General features: G+C 40.9%; 1 protein-coding gene across 5 annotated transcripts in view; it reads left to right on the top strand.

The window, feature by feature from the left end:
* The first annotated feature begins 734 nt into the window (after positions 1-734).
* The window catches only part of B3GLCT (beta 3-glucosyltransferase), a 115,275-nt gene continuing 92,802 nt past the window's right edge, over positions 735-23,207 (top strand). For 3 of the 5 annotated variants that reach the window (XM_079135893.1, XM_079135891.1, XM_079135892.1), the window contains exon 1: positions 735-1,321. In XM_079135893.1, the coding sequence (XP_078992019.1) occupies positions 899-1,321 (423 nt within the window). In that variant the 5' untranslated portion in view covers positions 735-898. The remainder of the gene's footprint in view (positions 1,322-23,207) is intronic. The other 2 variants (XM_079135894.1, XM_079135895.1) reach the window with 2 other exon arrangements.

The following is a 23,207-nucleotide window of genomic DNA, read 5'->3' as shown; positions in this document are numbered from 1 at the left end:
TGATAATTTCAGGCTAAACTCCCTAATGCCACTCAAGCTTATGGGGTTCAAGTCAACAAACATTTATTCACCACCTACTTCTTTATCTCTCCCACATCCTACCAATAACCCTGGGGCCTGGGGCCTCACTAATATTGAGCAAGTGTGAATGTTGAGGTTTGTGGAGAAGAGACTCATGGTAGTAGGTACTTGGTGGAGTGGCAGACACATGGAAGGTGTCTGAAATATATGATTAAATATGAATGAAGGAATGAACAATGCCTGAGAAGGTCAAGTTCTAAACTTAGGCCAGACGTGTGCACTTGGAGACATGTGAGTGAAGGCTTGAGGAAGGTCCAAAGGCATGTAGAAACATTAAAAGGGGATTCCTAGTTCCTCATTTATAACTGTTTTCCTCTTCAGTGCAGCACACAACAACTGGGTCAGCCTCCTGTTGGGACCATGACTCCTCCTAGCAGGGGAGGGAGTCCCTTGATAGTCTAATGGAGACAGGAGGGACTCCACTATTGAGGTTTTCTGATGTCAATCCACTGCTCTGTATTCCAGTTTATTTTCATCAGACCTTTTGAATAAAATCATACCCTTCCTCTTTCATGACGGTGAACGTTTAAAATTACAGTCACAGAAAATTACCTTACCACAAACATCTTTTAAAAGCAAACTCCAAGCCAGTGGTCAAATTCCATTTAGAAGAAGGTTATTAATATTAAGTAAAATAGTTGAGCTGATTAAAAACACCTTCATCAAAGCACAACATTGCTGCCAACAATATTAAGAGTTGAATTATTGATTTTTTTGTTCTTTTTTACAGCAGTCAGTCCATTATCAGGGAAGAAAAGTGATTCCTCCTGTAATAAGGAGAAAATAGTGACCTATTGTTGGGGACTCAGGCAAGAGGATGACTAAGGTGGGAGGGCAAGAAGGTAGAGGAAGGGATCCAGGTCGGGAGACTGTTGGGGAGAAGGGATGGAGACTGGTGCACAGAGGCAGCCGAGGTCAGATACCTAGTGGAACAGCGGGGCCACCTCTGCCCAAGCCCCGCACTGTGGCCACAGCCTCAGCCAAGCGCACCGGGACGCTACCGCTCCCGGCCACCAGAGGGCGCGACACGAGCCGGCATGGCGGAGCCGGAGAGGGAGGAGGGGAGCCGGCGGAGAAGGGTCAGCCGCGGCGGCAGCGGCGCAGCTCCGCTCCCAGTGCGTCTCCTGTCCCCGCGTCCAGGCAGGACGCACAGCCCCAGCGGCCGGGATGCAGTCCCCCGCCTGCCGCGCCCGCCGCCTCGCGTCCCCTGCGCTGCTGGCGCTCCTCGCGTGCTCCGTGGGTAAGTAGCGAGCAGCCCAGGCGCGCGCGGGCGAGGCGTGGGGCTTCCCGGGCACAGCCGCCTGCGCCCGAAAGGGCACCGGCAGGGAGGTGTTGGGCGGCCCAGCCGTGCCCCGCCGGCGCCGGTGTCCCGCTGCCCCGTCCTCGACGCGCCGCCTTCTCAGCAGAGCCGTCTCTCGGCGCCCGGGCGGGACCCCGGGCGTGCCCGCCCGGTGCCTTTCGGTCCCGGGTCCCCGCCGCCCGGCCGGGCCCCACACTCGCGGCTCTCCGCCTCCTTCCGCTGGGAGCTGGCGGGCTGGCGGGCTGGCGGGCGGCCGAGCAGCTAGGGCGCAGCGCCCACCCCCACAGGAAGCCGAGGGGAACTGTGCAACTGCGAGAAACTTTGAAAGATGGCGACGGTCCCTCCCCCCTAAGTCCTGCCCGAGTTCCGAGCGCCCGCGCTGCGCCCTCGCTGCGCCCTCGGGATGGAGGCGGCAGCGCCCGGCGCGCACTCCGCTGTCCGGCGTCCCTTGCTCTGCGGGGCCTCGGGACGTGCCCTGGCCCGCAAGGCTGTGTTGCCAACTTGGCACCCGCTCTACTCTGATTTTGGGAGGGGAGGACGGCTGTCGGGCTGCGCCTCAGTGTGAGCGGGCGTGGTGTGGGGACACCGGGGGAAGCTTTCGCAAGTCCTGGATCTTCCCCGGCAAATTAGAGAACCCGTCTGAAAACAATGCTTTCCGGTCGCCTGCTGTGGTGGAGGTTTTCCCAGAACACAGAAAAAGATAGCATGACTCCAACAGTGGCAGCGTGAATCGGATTCCTCGGAGTTCTGCTTCCCCAGATGTTGAAGTATAATGTCAGAGAAGCACGCCAAGGCAAGCATATATTAAGCAGATTTTATTTAAAAGTAGTAATACAAAGATGGTGGAATAAGACAGACATCATTGCCCTATGTACATGTATGCTTACACGAATGGTGTGAGTCTACATCGTGCACAACCATAGAAACGAACATTTGTACCCCATTTGTGTTCAGTGAATCAAAATGCAGTCTGTAAAAATAAAATATTTTTAAAAAGTAATAATATAGATGTCTCCTGGGAGGAAGAAGGGGGCCATGGCTGATGTTCTAGAATCCCCAGAAGTGAGCATGCCCTGCATCTTTTATAGGTTAGGGTCTCCTTTGTTCTTTCCCCCCTTATCTTGCGTTGCTGCTTAAGTGACTAGGCCCAGGAGATGCCAGTGACATAGCAAAAAAGGTGAGAAGCAGATGGCAGGGGAAAGGGCCACAGGGAGGATTCAGGCAGGTAGGGGCCCAGTGGGCATTAATTAGCAATTCCCTGCCTGCAGCTTTTTGGGAGGGGCTGTTAGGCAGGTAACCTTGGTGATCAAAAGGACTCTGGAGACATGGACATTCCAATCTCCCAGGGGCAGTTTCCAACTTCCCAGACTCTGATTGCCTCCATTCCTTGATTTGACCAGAATCCCTATTCTACACTAATTGCCTGTTCTCAATTCTGGCTTCGTTTCCCCCCCCCCCCCCCCTCTAGTTTTAGAAACTCCTTACTACCTTCAGGAAATGGATGATGACTGCTCTTATTTCCAGCTGGAAGAAGGTAGCATGGGGCAAGTTCCCTTTTAGAAATCGGGTCAATGGAGGGGTCTGTGGTAGAAGTCTGGTTGGGAAGAACAGGTTGTAAAGTCATCTGGGGCAAGTGCTTCTTTGAGAAAGAAACAAAAAGACATGAGTATTGAAATGAGATTAATACAAAATAAATGTTGCAGCATCTGGAACATGCCAATGAGTATCATGAAGATGACAGCAGCCAATGACCTTTCACCAGGAGGTGGAAGAACTGAGAAGTCGTTCCTATAACAAGACCTAAAAAAGGCTGGAGAGGACAAGGCCTTAATTTGGGAACTTTAACATTGTCAGAGTTGTCAGGAATATAAACATAATATTTAATTTCTAATGTCATTGATGTCCCTAGAAAATATAGTTAAGCTACTTAATGTCATCTGATTTTTGTAAAATATTCTTTTATTGGTATAACCTGTGTTTAGCAGAGATCTCTGTATTTGTTACTTAGGGCTAGATAATCATACTAGAAAACAGATTAAGCCTACCTGTGTAGGTGAGGAAGATCGGTAGACTTTAAACTGACTAAAAATTTCTGAGTCTGGCAGTTTCTCTTGTTATCAGGGACTCTTGCCTAAGAATCTCTCTTTTGTTAGCTTCCAGTCTTTACTTATTCTAGGGGGCTAACACAAGTGTACATCTTAAGTTTTTAAATGCCCAAGAATGGCTGTGTTTTGGTTTTAACTGTTTTGCTTGGTGTTTAAGATCAATCTGGTCAAATTGACCTGTTCCTGTCTGTTAAGAGTCAGCTGAGTTCTCACGGGGTCACTCTTGGAGAACTTGAGAGCAGCTTCCTAGTTCCTTTAGTGCCATTTGCTAGGTAGGGTCTCCTTGATGAGGTGGCTTCTTTTGGAAGCATCAGGGATGTCTCCCTTCTTTCATTGACCCTCCTCTGCAGCAGGTGCACTGATTGGCTTTTCGTCCTCCAGTGGTCTCATTAATCTCCCTGACCAGAAGATCATGTGGCCCAGAGTTGCAAAGCTTCTTAGAGAAGTTCTCTTGTTCCCCGAATTCAGGATGACATTTGGCAAGAGCCAAATGTGGGTTTTCTTGGCCCCTGTATTTTAATCTCAATCTCTAAGTCTGATCTTAAATATCCAGCAAGCTAGTGTCACCAGTCAAAAAGTAAAGAGTACTGGACTTTAACTTCAATGTTTATGACTTTACATTTACCCACTTTTATTTAATTGGGGTCTATATTACCTTATCTGCCCTACAGGTAATGATTTCTTATCTCAAATTAATTTAGGTTGTTTGCTCTTGAAGCAGTACTTCTGCAAAACATTAATCAGGTAACAGTTTTAGAGTTTACGAGGAAAATACAAAATGGAATTAACAACAGTAAAAACATATTTAATTTGTATAGTAGCTATCTTGAATTTTAGCTGAGCTATACATTATATCCCTTGTTGGATCACAGTTATTTTGCAACAAAAAAAATCTTTTGAATATAACTTTAAATAAGCTGAAGTCTGGCTTATTTTGGAGCCAGATATGTAGTAAGGTGGGAGGCAGAGCCTTATCTCAGGGATGGCAGGGCTCTTCACAAATCTTAGGTAAAGTGTCCTAGTTCTGAAGTTGATCTTTGCCTCCTCTTTAAATATCATTTTACTAAGTTTACATGTATTGTTTCCTGAGTCTACATGAATGTTAGTCAACACAATATGGCATTACATCTAAAACATGAATCAAGGAGAGACTGAGAGAGCTTTTAACTTTCCTTTTGTGTGGCAAAGTGGCAAAATGCTTTCAAGTTTCATGATACTAACCTTTAAACAGATCAGGCTCTCACTAACTTTTAGAAATAAGTTTACATTTTTATCCCAGTGTAGAAGGTAATGTAAAATTTTACATATATCCCATTGATAACAGGTCCTGTTATAAAACATTAAATGATATAAATAAGTCTCCATTAAAATTTGCTATTCTTATAAGTTTAAAATTACCATTACAGACAAGTTTAGTCTGGAGAACAGCAGCTTGATAAATTTTCTGCTTTAAAGACTTGTATACCTGGAAGGTATGAACATATTTAATATACAAAGAAGAGTGACTGAAAGGACACGCACAGTCTGAACAGAGTCCGAGCACCATGCCACACACCGGAATCTCACATGAGAGATTTGTTGTCAGTTGCACATGGGACCAACCGACAAGGCTGTCCCCCCCTGGGAAAAGCAGCAGCCTGTCGGTTCTCACAGAGCAGTTTTATAGCCTGCAATAGGAATTTTTAAGCATGTTTAGGGGTTGCATCATGGACTGGGGTGGGGTTGACCTCTGCATTTTAAGGGAAGCTAAGGGGCATTACCTCAGGATGGAAACTTAGGAGCCCATAGGTAAAATGGCAGATCTGATGCCAGTATTCCTCCCTTTTTGTTTTTATAGATAATGGGGGTGGGACAATGGTCTTTCTTCTGTAGCTTCTTCCTACTTGTTAGGGGTGAAGAGTCTCATTCCTATAAAAAGGGGATCAGGGAAGGCTTTAGGTGGGAGCAGAGTTTTGGAGCCAGAGGTGTCAATTGCCTGTAGGCAATTTAGCAGGCATGGTCCTGTTTAGGAAGATCTGTAAGCCTTATACCAACCCAAAATTTCTGACTCTGTTTCTCTTGATAGTTATCAGGCACTCCTTCCTGTTTAAGAATCTCTCAGTCTTTACTTATTCTAGGGGGCTAACATAAGTATGCATCTTAAGTTACATTTAACTATTGTTTCTTTTTTAAATGCCCAGAAATGGCTATGTTTTGGTTTTAACTGTTTTTCTAGGTGTTTAAGATCAAGCTGGTCAATTTGACCTGTTCCTGTCTGTTGTTAAGAGTCAACTGAGTTCCCACAGGAGTCACTCCTGAGAAACTTCAGAGCAGCTTCTTAGCTCCGTTAGTGCCATTTGTTAGGTAGGATCTCCTTGATGAGGTGGCTTCCCTTGGAAGCATCAGGGATGTCTCCTTTTCCAATGACCCTCCTCTTTGCAGCAGGTGAACTGATTGGCTTTCTGTTCTCCAGTGGTCTCATTAATCTCCCTGATTGGGAGGTCATGTGGCCCAGAGTTGCAAAACTCCTTAGAGAAGCTCTCCCATTCCCTGAGTTCAGGATGACTCAGAGGGCAAGAGCCAAATATGGGTTTTCTTGACCCTTTTGTATTAATCTTAATCTTAAACTTGATCTTAAACATCCAGCAAGGCAGTCTCATCAGTCTTAAAGTAAGAGTACTGGGCTTTAACATCAGTGTCTATAACCTTACAGTCGTTTACCCTTTTATTTAACTGGGTTCTATATTAATACTGGAAGTTACCATTATAAACTCTCTGTCCTGTAGGTGATGACTCATTATCTCAGGTTAATCTAGGTTGTGCGTTCTTGAAGCAGTACCTCTGCAAAACATTAACAGGTAACAGTTCTACAAAATGAAATTAGCAAGAGTAAAAATATATTCAGCTTGCATAATAGCTATCTTGAATTTTGACTGAATTATACATTATATCCCCTATTTGAGATTACAACAAAAATAAATCTTTTGAATACAACTTTGGATGAGCTGGAGTCTGGCCTACTTTGGAGTTATTCTAACATGCAGTGAGGTGGGAGGCAGAGCCTTATCTCAGGTAAGGCAGGGCTCTTCACAAATCTTAGGTAAAGTGTTCTAATTCTGAAGCTGATCTTTGTCTCTTAAATGTCATTTTACAACGTTTACATATCTTGTTTCCTGAATCTATAGGAATGTTAGTTAGCACAATATAACATTATATCTAAAACATGAATCAGAGAAAGTCTGAGAGAGCTTTTAACTTTCCTTTTGTGTGGAAAAGTGGCAAAATGCTTTCATGTTTCACAATATTAACTTAAACAGATCTGGCTCTCATTATCTTTTAGAAATACATTTACATTTTTATCCTAGTGTAGAAGTTATCATAAGGTTCAGATCCAGTTTCAGAACATTAAATGATATAAATAAATCCCTAATGAAATTAACTATTCTTATAAGTCTAAAATTACCATTACAGACAAGTTTAGTTTGGAGAGTAGCAGCTTGATAAATTTTCTGTCTTAAAGACTTGTATACCTGGAAAATATGAAAAAATATATAAAGAAGAGTAATAATGCAATTATCTTGATGTTTTTATATTAACCAAGTTTAACTTTTAAAGATAACTTTAGACTCTGTAATGTAGTATAATACTCTAACAGTTTTTATTTACCATAATTGTTTAAGCCCTAGTTTTAAAGATTAATTGTTAATAAAACTTAACACAGTGTTAAGAGTAAATTGGTGCTTTTAAGAAATCCTTGTCAATTTAACATATGGATTAAACTTTGGTTTATAGCAGTACATTAGTATTTGATCATAGGGAAAAACCTTAAATAGCTTTAACTGATTGTCTAACAAGCATATAACCAACTTAGTTACATACAAACTTGTTGAAATTTGCCCTTTACTTACACACAGACTTTCTTAGCACTTACTTAGACCCTCATGTATTTCTTACCCAGAAATGTTTTCTTTTCTCTTCTACTAAATATATTTCCCTACCTGGAACCTTCTATTTTCTTTCTTATCAATTGACCCCCTTTTTGTTCACATTCTGAAACAACCCTTATGAAATTTCTGAATTTAGATGAATAACTCCATTTTAATAAGATGAAATACTTTATGTTATTTACAGTACTCTAATTGAAGCACAGTTGAAACTTTTGGATCCTTTGTACATAGAATCACATCTGTTTGTTTACCAATTTATGAAAACAAACAATGTTCAAGTATATCACGTCATGGAATTTAAGAAGTTAAGAGTACTTGGTGTTATATTTAATAGTAGTATTTTAACTTTGTAAATTAATCAGATGTCTCTAATAAACACATTTGAGTAATCCCATATGTGTCAAATCTACTTATTTTACTACGAAAACCAAGATATCAGACAAGTATATTGAACAGTATCTACCATCTCTTTCCTGTTGAAGAAAAGTCCCGGAAACAATGAATTAGATATTTTATAGATATCAACATTTTATTGGTTTGACCACCTAGAGAGACTTGTGAGTTAAGTAATTTTAAAAACATTTTACCTTTGTTTACTCCATTTAAATTGAACCTTTTCAAATCATATGAATTAAAGGTATCTGGATCCATTTTTAATGTTAATTCATGAGCACTTGTTATGTCAATTTTGATAAGTACATGATATATGAATGCATGCACATATATAGACAGCATGATATACACATAACACAAAAGCAAAGGCCTTGTAGTTTTTATTGGTGAATCTCCATTGTAATGTAACAGATGTTCAAAAACTGTAGTTGAGTAAAAAATAGGACTGATCAAAAAAGTCATGAACTCAAAAAATACAGAATTTAAGGAAAAAAACCAGAGTCCTGGAAAAATGACACAGCTGTTAATTATTTAGTACAGCACCATACAACTTATTTTTTAGTTTAGCTTAGTTGGAGTTCAGGTAAAAGACACTTTTTCCTTTTTTTTCCCCTTGGGTTTGAGACTGGTCTACTGAACCTACAGGGTTCTTCCATTCACATTTCAATGTTAAGTCTTGACTGAGATCTGGAAGGAGCTGAGGGAGATTACTGGTTCCAGCAGAAACTTGATGCCTAGGGCATTTTAACTTTTTTTTTTTTTTTTCAGTTGCTAGTCAGACAGGTTTGCTTTTGAGAATGAAGCTACTATACTAAGCTCCTTATTGAGATATGCCATTGGCCATTGAGCTGGTTTGTTCATGTTTGCCTATCTAGTATTTTGGGTGAATATTTTTTAGGGTTCTTTTTCCTCTCAGTGACAAACAGGTTAAATCTTGTTCCATCCTAAGTATTGAACCTGTTGATGGCATAATTAAGTTTTCTTCTTTGAGGTATCATAACCCCTGTCATCTAAGAAGTTTAGGAACTCTGTCATGGCCTTTTGACATTCTTCCCAGGTGGAGGCACATAAAAGGATACCATCCACATATTGGCGAACAATTATAGATGTTTTATCTCTAAATTTTGCCAAATCCTTAGCTACGGTTTGTCTGAACAGGTGAGGGCTATTGCCAAATCCTTGAGGCAACTCTGTCTAGGTTAATTGGGATCAACTATCTGGATCCTCAAAGGCAAGCAGATATTGCAATTGAGAGTCTAGGGTATATAGGAAAAGGCATCTTTTAAATCTTACAGAGTAAACCAAGCAGCAGCTGGAATCTCAGATACAGAGTACGTGGATTAAGAGCTACAGGGTGGAGGGAAATTACTGCTTCATTAATTATTCTAAGCTCTAGGCTAGGCAGTTGGCTTTTAAACTCCTAAAATGGGTGAATTGCATGGGCTGTTGCAAGGCATTAAGTTTCTGTCATTTGAGGTTTCAAATGATCTTCAATAAGCCCTTTTTCTTGTCTTTATGCTCCCTTCCTTTCTTTTCCTCTTGATCTTTATTATAAAGAATGGAAGGTGCAAGCTGGAGGAGATCATCTAAGGATTGATCAGGGTCATGTGACAATTTTTGTAATTTCCTCTAAATATTTGGGACCGAGTGAATGATAAATTTATCTTTTAAAAGTAGGTGGCCCTCTAAGGATTCAGGATCTAGGGTGGTGTGTTTTCTTATTGCCTTTCTGAGTCTCTTCATGAAAATAGCAGGATTTTCCTGAAGGCCTCATAGAGTAGTTTTCTAGGCATCCTGCTTACCATTTGGATCCCAGTTAGGGTGGTTTCTGGGAACAGCCTATGCTCTAGATGGTTAAGTAATAGCATACTTTTTTCCAGGTGAAGTCAAATACCTGGCATAAGTTTTGAAACATCTCAATATATTTATTTGTATTCTCCAAAGACCTCCCTAAATTTATTTTTATCTGTCTTATGTTGGGGGAGCCCTTAATTTTTTCCTTAGTAGGTGATTCCTTAAGGCTTTCTCCTCTCATGATAGAGATTTTTGAGGCCAAGCCTGGTAACATTTGAAAGGCACTTTTCTTGATCATTTGTAATTTTGCAGTGTGCAGGCTAGTGGTGAACATGGCAATACTGTTGACATCTCCTGAGTTTGAGCTTCCATATGGTCCAGAAAAACCCATCTCTCACCACTTGGCTTTGTCAAAGTTATTTCTAGCCTTCTTTGGCAAAGTGCTAGGGTCCTAGTTTGCCCTATACTGGAGACTCTTGGAGGATTCAGACTTAAGGGCGTTACTGCTTTCCTCCCTGCCTCTAGAAACTCGTATTTATGAAAAAGCCTTGACAAAAGTAAAAATTGTGCATTTTTGCCTATTTTTTTTTTTTTCCCTGTAGACTAAAGGAATCTCCTGTGGGTGAGGGGACATATATTGGTTGTTAGGCGTATAATGTCCTTTTCTTGGAGGGTCTCACAGGAGGGGTTGATTTTAAATGTCTCCCTCTAGTAACTTCAAGAGAACACAGTGAGCATATTTAAGCACAGGAACAGTAATGGGGAGATTCTAGAGAAACTAGTGAAGGCTAACTATGTGAACAAAGGGAACCTGGGCATTTTCTTACTAATCATCCGAGACCTTTTCTTAATCCTACAGTTTGAATTCCTAATATCAATGAGGGAAGGGGAACATCCAGGAGGGAGTAGATGTGGGGGAGTGTTGTAAGGCCCAAACAGAGGCAAGGTAATTGGCCCTTTCCCTCAGTGTCATTTGTCAACTGATCATCCTAGATGCCCCTTAGGGCAGTCAGAAGGGGGAGTCCAGAGAAGGAACCTTTGGAATTCTCTTGGGAGTAGCCCAGGCCAGAAAGCCCCACAGTTGTTCCAACCCTTCATCTGCATCCTTGCATCCAAGGTAGACTAGGAGTAGGGACTACTGACGTCAATTGTGCTCTGGGCCTGGACAGAAAAGTAGGAAATGGTTTCAGCAGGACTCAACATGCCTGGTCTGCATAGAGCAGGTGATCAGGAACTGCCTGGACCGGGAAACCTCTCACCTGAGTCTCGAAGGATGGCGGCTGCACTAGCTGCATTTAAGTAGCCAACAGGTACCCCTTTGGCCCTCCAAAATAAAGAAATGGGAAGATGCACCTCAAACAGATATGGGGTGCAGGGAGAGAGAAGCTTACCTTGGTGTAGATCTCAGTGAAACCTCCAAATCTGATACTGCCATTTATCTGTGACGAGTTCTGCTTCCTCAGATGTTGAAGAATAACATAGAGAAGCATTCCAAGGCAAGCATATATTAAGCAGATTTTATTTAAAAGTAGTAATACAGACTTCTCCTGGGAGGGAGAAGGGGGCCATGGCTGATGTTCTAGAATCCCCAGAAGTGAGCATGTCCTGCATCTTTTATAGGTTAGGGTCTCCTTTGCTCTTTCCCTGGCTTGTCTCTCCTTGCTGCTTAAGTGACTAGGCCCAGGAGATGCCTGTGACATAGAAAAAAAGATGAGAAGCAGATGGCAGGAGGAAGGACCACAGGGAGGATTCAGGCAGGTAGGGGCCCAGTGGGCATTAATTAGCGATTCCCTGCCTGCAGCTTTTTGGGAGGGGCAGTTAGGCAGGTAACCTTGGTGATCAAAAGGACTCTGGAGACATGGACTTTCCAATCTCCCAGGGGCAGTTTCCAACTTCCCAGACTCTGATTGCCTCCATTCCTTGATTTGACTGGAATCCCTATTCTACATTAGCTGCCTGTCCTTAATTCTGGCTTCAAATCTTCCACAACTCAGTTGTAACATTGTTGCTACTTTGTAGTATAGAAATAAAATGCCTAAGCAGAAATACATATTACCTCATTTGAGAAACAAAGAACTACTATGTAGCAGGAAATTAACAAGACTATGTAAAGCTCTGCTCCCTACACTAAACGCTCAGCCTTTGAATAAGGAAGGCTGGATAAGAATCCACTGAGTCTCTGTTTGCACAGATAAAACACTGCTTCCTGCTGAATGCTCTAGTGCCCCCTGTGTCTGTGCAGAGAATCCTTCAACATTTCTTGTGGGCTCATCCTGGATATGGAGAAGGTGATTTCACCTCCCTTGTTGGGGTGGCCCTGGGATGCAGGGAGAGGTGACCTTGCCTGGCATCAGCAGAGTGATTGATCCACAGGAGACAAGCCTTCCTGGTGTGCCAGAGTAAGAACCCTGGGAGTACAAAAGGACCCTGGTCCCAGGAACCAGTGCAGGGAGCAGTATCCATGGGACATACAGGTAGGAACCCGGTTTCAAGAAGTAGACTGCCTGTAAGTGGCAGAAGAGGACACTATTCACCTCCCACAGTTGCTGGAATAGTCTTGATTGTTCGAGATGAGGGTCTGGAGACACATTTGAATGCAAGATGAGGGTCTGGAGACACATTTGAATGCGAGTAAATGGTGACCCAATGAGATGGGCTGAGCCTGAAGTGAGTGTGGAGTCCTGATCTGTGGTTCTGTGGCAATACTCCAACCTCTTAGGGCAGCACCAGGCTTTCCGAGAGAGCTGCTGGCCTGTTCCACATCAGAGGTTTATACTGACCTGCCAGTGCTAAGAGCTACCTGAAATCTCCCCACCAGGAAGACAGCTGGACATGGACAAGGCGATTGGTCCCCTCTCCCTACTTCCATGTGTAATTGTCATCTTTTAGGGGGAGAAAATGGGTCGTAAATAGAGCAAGCTCATACCCCTAGAGTGTGTGGTAAAGCTTTTTTTGTTGTTGTTTTTCTTAGTATATTTTTTAGTAGTAGATGGACACAATACCTTTATTTTACTTTTATGTGGTGCAAGGATCAAACCCAGGGTCTCATGCTACCACTGAGCCACAACCTCAGCCCTGGTAAAGATTATTTAAAAGGGATACTTCAGAGCCTATGGATTTAAATTGACTCCCAGAAGACTTCAGACCTTCTGTGAAATAGATTGGCCTTTGGAGTAGGTGGGCCGAGGGATTACTAGATAAAGAGCTACATGAGCAGGTGCCCAAATTAATTTGAGACCAGAGAAGGGGAAAGTGTCATTTTTAAATCCAAGCTGCTGTGGACATAAATGGTTGGGTTTTGTTGTTGTTGTTGTTGTTGTTGTTTAAATTTTTTAGATGTTAATGGACCTTTATTTTATTCATTTATTTATATGTAATGCTGAAAATTGAACCTAGTGCCTTGCACATGCTAGGCAAGTGCTCTACCACTGAGCCACAACACCAGCCCCATATAGTTGTTTTATCTGTTCTTGTGTTCTGGGATTCTGCCAAGTTCCTTCTTAGTGCTCAAAGATAGGAGAGACAAATGGAGGGGGTGTGAAAAGGCTGGCCAGACCAGGTCCTGGACCTCTTAAGGATGCTCAGGGGGTCTGCATTCTGCCTTTGGACAATAAAGGCATTGCCCTGAGATGCAGGGTTAGCTCTGTAATTTTCTGCAAATACCTGATCTGAGAGCCTGAGGGACTCAGAAATTTAGGGATGCCCTATTTCCTGTGGGGTTTTCCTCTTTGCTCCAGTTGGGCATAAAGTGGAACTGAGCCATGACTCTGAAATACAAGACTACACTTGGGAGGGTGGGATGGGGAAAAGTCCAAGAAACTGCCAGTTGAGGGGTTTGCACCTCTAAATGAAAACAAAACGAAAACAAGAAACTCTAGTCTAGAGAAAGAGGCTGCTGGCAGGGGAAAAGATAGTGCAATTCCCCCAGATGACCCTCTGAACCATATGTTAAAGTATTAGAGAGAGTTCTAAGATGAAAGGAAAAAAGAAACCAAAGGATGATATAACACTGTGGTTTATTTGGATCCTAAAGCCTTCAGCATTCCGGCTCAAACTTTAGGCCTCCTGAAGGCCCAGACTCCCTGACTTCTACCTCTGGGCATGATGCCAATAATCATGGAGAGGGGGGAGAATCTGAGCCAGCTGCAGTGGCTCCCATTTCTCCACCTGCTCTGTATCCTTTACTATCCAAACTAAGGAAGGAGTTAAAGCAACGCCAAAAGGGTATTCAGATTTTATTTTCTGGGGAGGAGCAAGACATGAATTGGAGGACAATAAAGGCAGCTTGGGAGTAATTATGGCCATATCATTTTTTTCCTTCAAAACCTCTGTCTTGAGCTCATGGTCTCTGTGTTGAATTTACATTTGGTCCTGCATGCCTAAATTAATGTGTTTTGTTCCAACTTGAGTTAGTCCTCTGTTTTTATTGTTGTCTTTATTCAGAGGTCAATTATTCAAAGAAAAGCTATAAAATCATTGTTTCTTGTTGGTTTTTACGTGTATTTGTGTGCATCTGTGTATTATATGTTGTGTCTACATATGCCATGTATGTGGTATCAAAATTGGCTTATAGATAAATGAGTAATCATAGATTTAATAAATGGATCCAAATACTTTTTAGTTCATCTGACTTAAGCATTTAAGAAAAAGTTCAATTTAAATTAGTTAGATAAAGAATAATGATGTCTTTAAAATAACACACACATTTTATTAGGTGGTCAAGCAATCAGTAGAGCGTTGGTTTCTATAAGATGTTTAAAGTGTAATATCCATTGCTTCTAGAATTTTTCTTTAGCAGGAACCAATGGCTTGTACTCTTAACTACACTTGTCTGATAGCCTAGTTTTTATGAGTAACCTAAAGGTAACAATTAAAAATGAATAAACCAGATTAAACATAAATGGGATTAGTTTTCAGAAATGTTTTTGTTAAAGGAGGCATTTGATTAATTTACAAAGTTAAAATATTAAAACATCAATTGCTAAGTATAATTCAGGTACTCTTAATTTCTTAAATTCATAAGGTAATATATATATATTTGAGTATTATATTGTTTTTATAAATTGGTAAATGAAAAAAAGGGGAGATTTAAGGTTGCTTTGTTTCTTCATCTTCACTAAAGCAAGATTACTAAAAGTTAAAGCTCTAATGCTCATAATTCTATATGCAAAGAGTATAAAAGGTTTCCACTGTGTTTAATTAAAATATTGCAAAAACCCACAAATATTTCATCTTATTAAAATGGAGTAACTTGTCTAAATTCAGAAATTTCATAAGGATTGTTCCAAAATATAAACCTAAATATCAGCAACTAAAAATATATAAAAAGTATGGAAATACATTTTAATATTAAAAATGTTTCTGGAGGAAAAAAAGTATTTTGTATGGTGAAATAAACAAGTGGTAGAGTGTCTAAATAAGTTGCACAAGGTTTTTGGAGGATAAATCTCAATAAATTTTGTGTGTGATTAAGCTGGCAATCATGAACACAATCAGTTAAATGTATTTAAGGGTTTTCTCTCTAAGGTCAAATATTAATGTATTGATATAAACCAGAATTTAATTCTCTCTGTGTTAAAGTAATAAGGATTTCTTAAAACATTGGTCTGCTCTTGTCTATAAGGATAATTTCTTGTGTCTTTTAGATTTTTTTATTCAGGAGAACTAATCTTAAAGGAATTAAGGTTTGTATAACTCTACTTAAACAAACAACTAGATTTTAGGTTATTACATTACATTACAGATTCTAAATTTTTCTTTAAAACTTAAACCTGGTTAATCTAAGGACATCAATGTAATTGTGATTCTGTTCCTGGCTTCTTTATATATCAGATGTATTTATGGCCTCCAAGTATACAAGACTTTTTTACAGCATTTTACCAAGCTAGTGTTCTCCAAAATAGAGTCTGTAATAATGGTCTATTTCAGACTTAGAAAAAATTACCAATTTAGTGATTTATTTATATCATTGATATTTTGTAGTCAGATAAAAATGACTGTCATCAATAAGATATGTACAATCATATATATAATGTTATGTATAATATAATACATATGTATATATATACATATACATATATATATATGATTTTTGTGTTACTCCTTACACTGGGTTGGGAATTTAATTATATTTTTAAAAGGTAATAAGGGAGCCTGTTGCCACTTTTACAAAAAAGAAAGTTGGGAGCTCTCTTTGTTTTTTTTTCTTTTAATTAATTTTTCAGAAAAAATGATATATTGTGTTAATTGATATTCATATAGCCCAAGCAAAAAATATGAAAACTTTATAAAATGACATCTAAGAGGCAGAGATAAGCTTCAGAAATAAAACAGTTTACCTAAGATTTGTCAAGAGACCACCTCACCTGTGTTAAGACTCTGTCTCTCACTTTATTCCATGTTAGGATGACTCCAAAGACGGCTAAACTTAAGTTCAAAAGGTGGATTTTTGTTGTAAAGATTATTGTGATCTCAAATAAATAAGGGATGTAATATATAACTAAGTAAAGGTTTGGGATCATAAAAATTGTGCTTTGTTTGTAGCTATTATACAAAGTACATGTTTTTGCTCTTACTAATTCCATTATGTATTTTCCTTGTAAACTTTATAACTGCTATCAATTAGTGGTTTACCAAAGTACAACTCCTAATAGAACAATCCAAGTTAATTTGAGACCAAAATGTCATCACCTATAGGAGAGATAGGACATAAGGCTGACTTCTAGCCCTAATACTAGTCTCAATTAAATAGAAGCATTAAGTATAAAATTATAGACACTAAAGTTAAAACCCAGTACTCCTATTCCAGGACGGGTAAAATTGGCCTGTTGGATATTTAAAACCAGAACGTGGAGACTGAAGTTAAAGAAATAAAAGGACTAGACAAAAGCAGCTATTATTCTGGCACTTTCATTTTAAGGTCATCCAGAATTCAGGGACCCCTCTATGGGCTTTGCACTTCTGGTGAGTCACTCTGAACTTCTGATCAGGGGGATCAAGAGGACCCTAGAGAACAAGAAGCCAGCTAGTGCTCATGCTGCGAAGAGGAGGGTCATTGCAGAGGGAAATGTCCCTAATGCTTCTGAGGAAAGCCACCCATGGTCAGCAAGATCCTGCCTATCCTGGCAGATGGCACAACTGGTAAAGGAAAGTAGAGGAGCTAAGAGACTTCTCACTAGTCCTCAAGAAAAACCTCCTGAGGAATCTCAGCTGACTCTTAACAGTAGGTAGGAACAAAATCAATCCTGACCAACTTAGTCTTAAATACCTGACAAGAAAGTTATAACCAAAGCTTGGGTAAGGTTCATGCTAGGCTGCTGCAATTGGTGGCAAAGGGGTTGAAAATCACCTGGAAGTTACAATAAGCAAACTGTGTCAGGAAACCCACCTACACTGGATCAACTGTTGCCAATTGCTATGTTAATGATTATGTCTAGTCCTACTAGACAGACAGGATTCTCTCCTTATGAGATTCTTTATGGGTGCCCTCCTACCATTATAAGAGCTATGCCTGAAGATCTAAAAAAAGGAAATTAGGTAACATTACTCTGAGGCAGCAGATGCAGGCTCTAGGCTAGAACCTGACAACTATACACCATTGGGTTAGAGAACATCTACCTGTGAGCCTGACCACATATGCCCACCTCTTTAACCAGGAGATGCTATTTGGGTGAAAGAATGGAATGTCCACTCCTAAAGCCCCTTTTGAGGGTCCATTCATTGTCATTTTGTCTACCCTAATGCAGTAAATGTGGCCGAGGTGGCCCCTTGGATTCATCACAGCAGAGTGAAACCAGCCTCTTATGATTAGGAGTACATTCCTAATCCGGCTGCACCATGTACACTGATCATCCAAAATAAGCAAGCTATACCTGAGAGGCCCCCAAGGACTGCAGCCCTGCTTTTGTCACTCTGGAAGCTGAGTAGTATAGGCATGGCAAAAGCTTGAGGAATCGACCGCCGACTGCGATAAATGAACCACGCTTATTTTCTATGTTGGTCTATGTACTGTGAGGCTTGGGCCCTGCCAGCCTTTACCCTCTCAGTTGCCACAGCCTTAGTTTCCACTGTAGGGTTAGCAGCCACTGCTCCATCCAGTTGGCACTGGGTTGAAAAGCTTCTATTAGCAGTCTTTTACCTCCTTTTGCCAGGATGCTTTGTTACTCTTGCTTGTGTTTGATCTGGCTCCCACTTATGGACTTGAGCCTCTCACCTATGACCCATGCTGTCACATGACTTGACCAGGCCAAGTGATAGCCACAACCCTACTTTATCATATCCATTTCTCCTATCAGGAAACTATTTTAGGAATCTGCAGGCTGGCTCAAAAGGTCACCCACATCCCAGTCTAGACCTGGAAAGGTTGGAACCGCAGGGAATTATTTGGAGGATGGTTTTCAACTTTGGAGGGAATTTAAGAGTCTTCTAAGTATTGTGGTTTTAATGTTAGGGGTCTGCCTTCTCCTGCCTTGCCTGTTACCCCTGGTTATAAGATCTGTTTCTAGTTTCTTAGAAGCTCTGGATAAAATGAAAACAACCACTCATGTCATGATATTGTGGAGATGTAAACTATTAAATCAGGATGATACTCTTTGACCCTGAAAGGATCTGAGCATCAAAATGGAGAATATGGTAGAGATTTTCTCAGGACATAGAAAAAGATAACATGACACCATCAGTATCAATGGGAAACTTCCCACAACTTGGTTGGAACACGGTTGCTACTCTGTAATGCAGAAATAGAAGGCCTAACCAGAAACATATTACTTCATATGGGAAACAAAGAACTACTGTATAAAAGGAAACTGACAAGAGTATATGAAGCTATACCTTCCTATGCTAAATGCTCAGCCTTTGGATAAGAATCCACTGAGCCTGTGTTGGCAGGAATAAATTCTGCTTCCTGCAGAAGGCCCTGGAGTCTGGTGTCTGGTGAGAATCCTGCAGAACTGCTTCCCTGACGTCCATTCCTTTTTCCAAACTCCTCACAAAGGCCTTTAACCCTACCTCTTTCTCATAAAAGGATGTGATAAAGTTGTTTAAAAAAATCCTTGTGATTGACTTTTACCATGTGATTTGTTCAAGTTGGAAACTTGGCTGAAAACTTATTTCCTTTCAGAGTGTTATAATGATACTGTTCTTTCGCCCAGGCTTGCTTGGGTTTCCAGGCTCTGAAAAGGCTGTAATTACAAATTTTTAGAAATGGCAGAATGTAGCAGTTTAGGAAGAGACATAGCATTATTGCACACTGCTTTTGTTAGCCACGGGAACCTTGACAATCCATTTTTATGTGGACTGAAGTTCTCCAAATAGGGGCCTTATTTGCTGCTTCTGTGTACCCCAGACATTTCTATAGGTGCTCAGTAAGTGTGGGAAAATCAAGTGATATTAGTTGGTAATTGTTCACACACATGATAAATTTGCTGACTCTAATTAAAAATGTTAGGGCACCTTGGACAGAGAAAGTTGTAATTGATCATCTTTGGTAGAAGAAAGTGTTGTTGGGTGCTAGCCCCAGGAGAAGGGGAAGTTGAAGATTTAGAAAATTGACTAAGTGACTGCTGGCCGTATGAGTTGGCTTATTGCCTGAAAGTTTTGCAGCTCACCAAATGAGTGGGTGATAGCAGAAACTGGCGTTCTATTTACAGCACTGCACTTAATAAGGCTGTACTGGGGATATTATGTTTATACATGATATACACAATATATATGCTGAAATATACATTTGCATTTCTATGCTTTTTATTACCCTTAGGGGAATATTTGCACTGTCCAAACTTGATATTACACTGAAGGACATTCAGAATGAACTAAAGTGTCAACATGTTTCTAGAGATGTCGATTAGCCTTGTGAAGTTGTCAGATAAGCACAATAAATAAGACATAAAACCCATTAAAAGGTCCCTGTGAAACATTCGGGCTTTGTGAACTAGCTTTTGTGGGTTGGTAGAGGCAGGAGGCTGTATTCTCTGGGGCCTGAAGTAAATCACAACTACGTTTTATTGAGGTTTACTTTGACGTTAGGGGAAGGGACATTGAAACATAGGAAAACAAAGAAACATATAAGGATATTGTGAGTGTGGACTGATGATTGTCTTAAAATTTTGCTTAAACAGTGTAACAAGAGTTCTGAGATGGGATCAATTCTGAAAGTTTGTAAATACCTTAAATATTCCCTTACAAAATTGGTCCAGCCAAGGATAGTTTCTTGACAGACTGTAGCTTATCTATCTATTTATTTATTTTAGAAAAGTCAAAGTAGAAACATTTGTTTTAAATCCATATATGTATACTGAAAAAATTCACTGCATCTTCTGTCCTAATGTCTGGCAACAGTTCTGAAGGCAGATTTATTCAAGCCTTTTGGTCACTACTTATTAGCTGAATGACTTTAATGCCTCATTTGGGGGCTCTGGATGCTTAGATAGGAGGATTGCAAGTTCAAAGCCAGCCTCAGCAACAGTGAGGCACTAAGCAACTCAGTGAGACCCCGTCTCTAAATTAAATTCAAAATGGGGCTGGGGATATGGCTCAGTGGTTTAGTGCCCCCCCACCCCCCCAAAAAAAAGCCTCATTTTCTCATATAAAACTGAAGGCTTAGATTGATTAGGAACTTGGAAACTTTGCTGTCCTTTACAGTTTTAACAAACTGATTCCATTGTAGCTAACTGCCTACCCAATAGCTCTTTGTCTCCTTTTTCTAATAAACCTCAATGGGATTATCCTGGGGTTGAGGGAAGGGTGGTGGAATGGTGTTAGTGGTGGCAATGTAAAGTATTTCCAGTCGCTGTTGCAAATGGGGCGCCTAGTGACATATCCATAAACATTATTGGATAGAATAATCCAATAATCCTGCTGGAATACAGGCCTTTTTCTCTTGTTTCATCCTCCTTCTCCTCATTTCCTGTTTCATGGATCTGATGGCTGGAGCTGGGGAGGCCATATTGTGGCTGTGCGATGACCTTGAAGACAGAGCAGTAGGAAGGATGATAGAGCAGAAAGAGAAGAAGCCTGGGTGCCGGGCAGATGTGGGGCATCATGCCAGTCCTGTCTATCACCTATTTCCATTGCGTGAGATTCTACACAGCCAAAAGTCCTAATTGCTACATCTGCGAAGAAGCTCATTCAAACCAATGGTAAAATAATAGGTATTAGCTTTTATCTTTCACATCCCGGTCTCCTTTCTGTGTGAGCCAAGATTGTATTTCTTAGCACCTGCCAAAATTGGGAATGATTTTTTTTTTTTTTTTTCGTTCTGAGCCAATTCTTGCTCAGATTCCTTTCATTGCAGTGAGTCAGAAGTTTTAAAACAGCAAGAGTCAGACCTAATTCCAGGCTGTTGGTTTTTTTCAACCCTCCCTTTATTTCTGAGGCAGTACACAGATATTACTGGTACAAATTTAATCTTATAGGTGTATTCTTTGTCATTCTTTGACCCAAAAGTTGGCGTAACCCCTTTGATCCTGAACTTGATCCATGGGGGTTTGCCTGCAGTTGACGGTCAACATCTGGGATGCAAGGATCATCTGCTGCAAGTGGGGAAAAGGGGTAGGGATAATATGTTTGTACCCTTTTTAAAATTTTCTTGGAGCTTTATGTTTTGGGCCCAATACTGGAGCATGCCCTGATAATGGACCTCATTTAAAGCACCAAGGTCAAGGAATTTTGCTGCTTCTTAGATACATTGTAAGCAAGTAAGCAGGCATGATGTCTAGGCATAAAGATACTACTTATAAGGAATTTTCAACTGTTTTTCAATTTGTACACATAGGAAACGATGTGTAATCTGCATTTGGCATTGTTCAGGTTCCTGCTTAAAAATAATGTACAGGAGTTTCCATAGGTTAACCCCATCTTCCCATGATGAAGGAAAAGTTGTGGTGAGTGTGAAACTTATTGTGCCTATTATGTTTGAGGGTCTCCCTTGCTACCATGATTTCAAAGTACTGTTCACTAAGCCACATGCAGAGAAATGCCATTCTTATTATACAGACTCATTTGAATTGCTAGATAAAAAGAACATTAAAAGAAAAAAACTACCCAAAGTTTTCTTCATTCTTTAAAAAGTAATTGTCGAGGACCTACTATGTGTCAAGCATTGGGATATTGCTGGATCTAGTCTGTCTTCCTCCTTGTGGAGTTGGCAGTGTAGGAGGGAAGGTGACATCAAACAGTAACTGCACTGAAACTCTCTGCAGCTTCTGGGGAAGATGCTTTGAGAACATGTTGCAGGAAGATCTATGACTTTTAGCAAGTCTGGGGTAGGGGTCTACCGAGAATGATCTTGCACCCCAGGGAACATGTGTCAATGTCTGGAGACCTTTTTGATGTCATTGGGTGGTGTGGCGGGTTGCTGCTGGCTTCTAGAGCCAGGAGTACAACTGGGTGACCTACAATGCATAGGACAGCTGTCCAATGAAGTGCAGGGGAAAGAACATGCCAGCAGAGGGACCCAGCTAGGTTGTGAAGGAATCAAGTGGAGAAAGGACAGAGGGCCAGAGAGTTTGAGAAAGGGGCGGGCAAGATCAGTAGGTTGGATAGGACTTGCAGGCTGGTTAATGACGTTGGCGCTGTGTTGAAGGGCTGTCATGGGACAGTGTATGACTTGGCTTGATGAAGCTCACTCTGGTTGTCCTGTGAAATGGGAGTTGGAGGTTGTCAGTATGGACGTGGAGAACCGTGAGGAGGCTGCCAGAGCAAACTAGTTGAGAGATGATTAAGACTCTCTAAGCCTCTGTGATGGATTGGGTGCAGTGGGCTGAGAGAGAGGGTGGGGGCAGGGATGAGTCATGGATTTCTGTCAGAGCTGTCGGGTGGATAGTGTGCTGTGTACTGACATAGGCACTAACGAGGAGGACCAGATTTTTAAAAAAGTTATTATGGTTAAATATGCAGAGCATAACATTCATTCAGCCTAATAAATCTTAGGCATACAATTTTGTGGCATTAAGTACCTAGATATTTTTTCTCAGATGTACTTTTAATTTTGGGGAAAGTGAGGCTGATCAGTTCTGGACAAGTTCAGGTTCATACCAGATGAGCTGTTAGATATTTGGGTCAGGAGCTCAGAGGAGAGGTCCTGCTGGAGAGGTATTTGGGAGTCCCTGCACTAGGTGGCAATGTAAGAAAAAAAAAATTATTATTTTTTTTTTTTAGGAGAGCCTTGATTGACAGAATAAATTCACTTAAGTTTTATTCCAAATATATGTGTACCAGAGATTTGGTAGAAGTTGGGGAAGAAGGCAGCCTTTTTCTGTATAGTGGAAAGCTGAGAATTCAGACAAAAAAAAAAAAAATGAGTATTAGTCTCATCAAAGAAGATTTGCATGGATTTGAAGTGTGGCAGGATCATTTCCTCCTAGGGATGTAACTTATCTTCACTCCTAAAAGACTATGTTAGGAAATGGAAAAGGTGATAGATTTTAGTTTACATCATTACTTCCTGTAAGAAGCTCAAGGCTTTTTATGCATCATGTTGAATTTATCTTCTCAGGATCCTTGAGGGGGTTTTGGAGGAGATTGTACTTTATTTATGAGATAAAGGAAGTTAAGTGGACAAGGCGTGCTATGAATATAGCCTTGTTAGTTCCCTCGAGCCCCTGCCTCACT

Source organism: Sciurus vulgaris (genome assembly GCF_902686455.1).
Source record: "Sciurus vulgaris genome assembly, chromosome: 4".
Classification (NCBI taxonomy): Eukaryota; Metazoa; Chordata; class Mammalia; order Rodentia; family Sciuridae; genus Sciurus; species Sciurus vulgaris.
The sequence above is the reverse complement of the archived record's forward strand: the minus strand, read 5'-3'. Positions and strand labels throughout refer to the sequence as shown.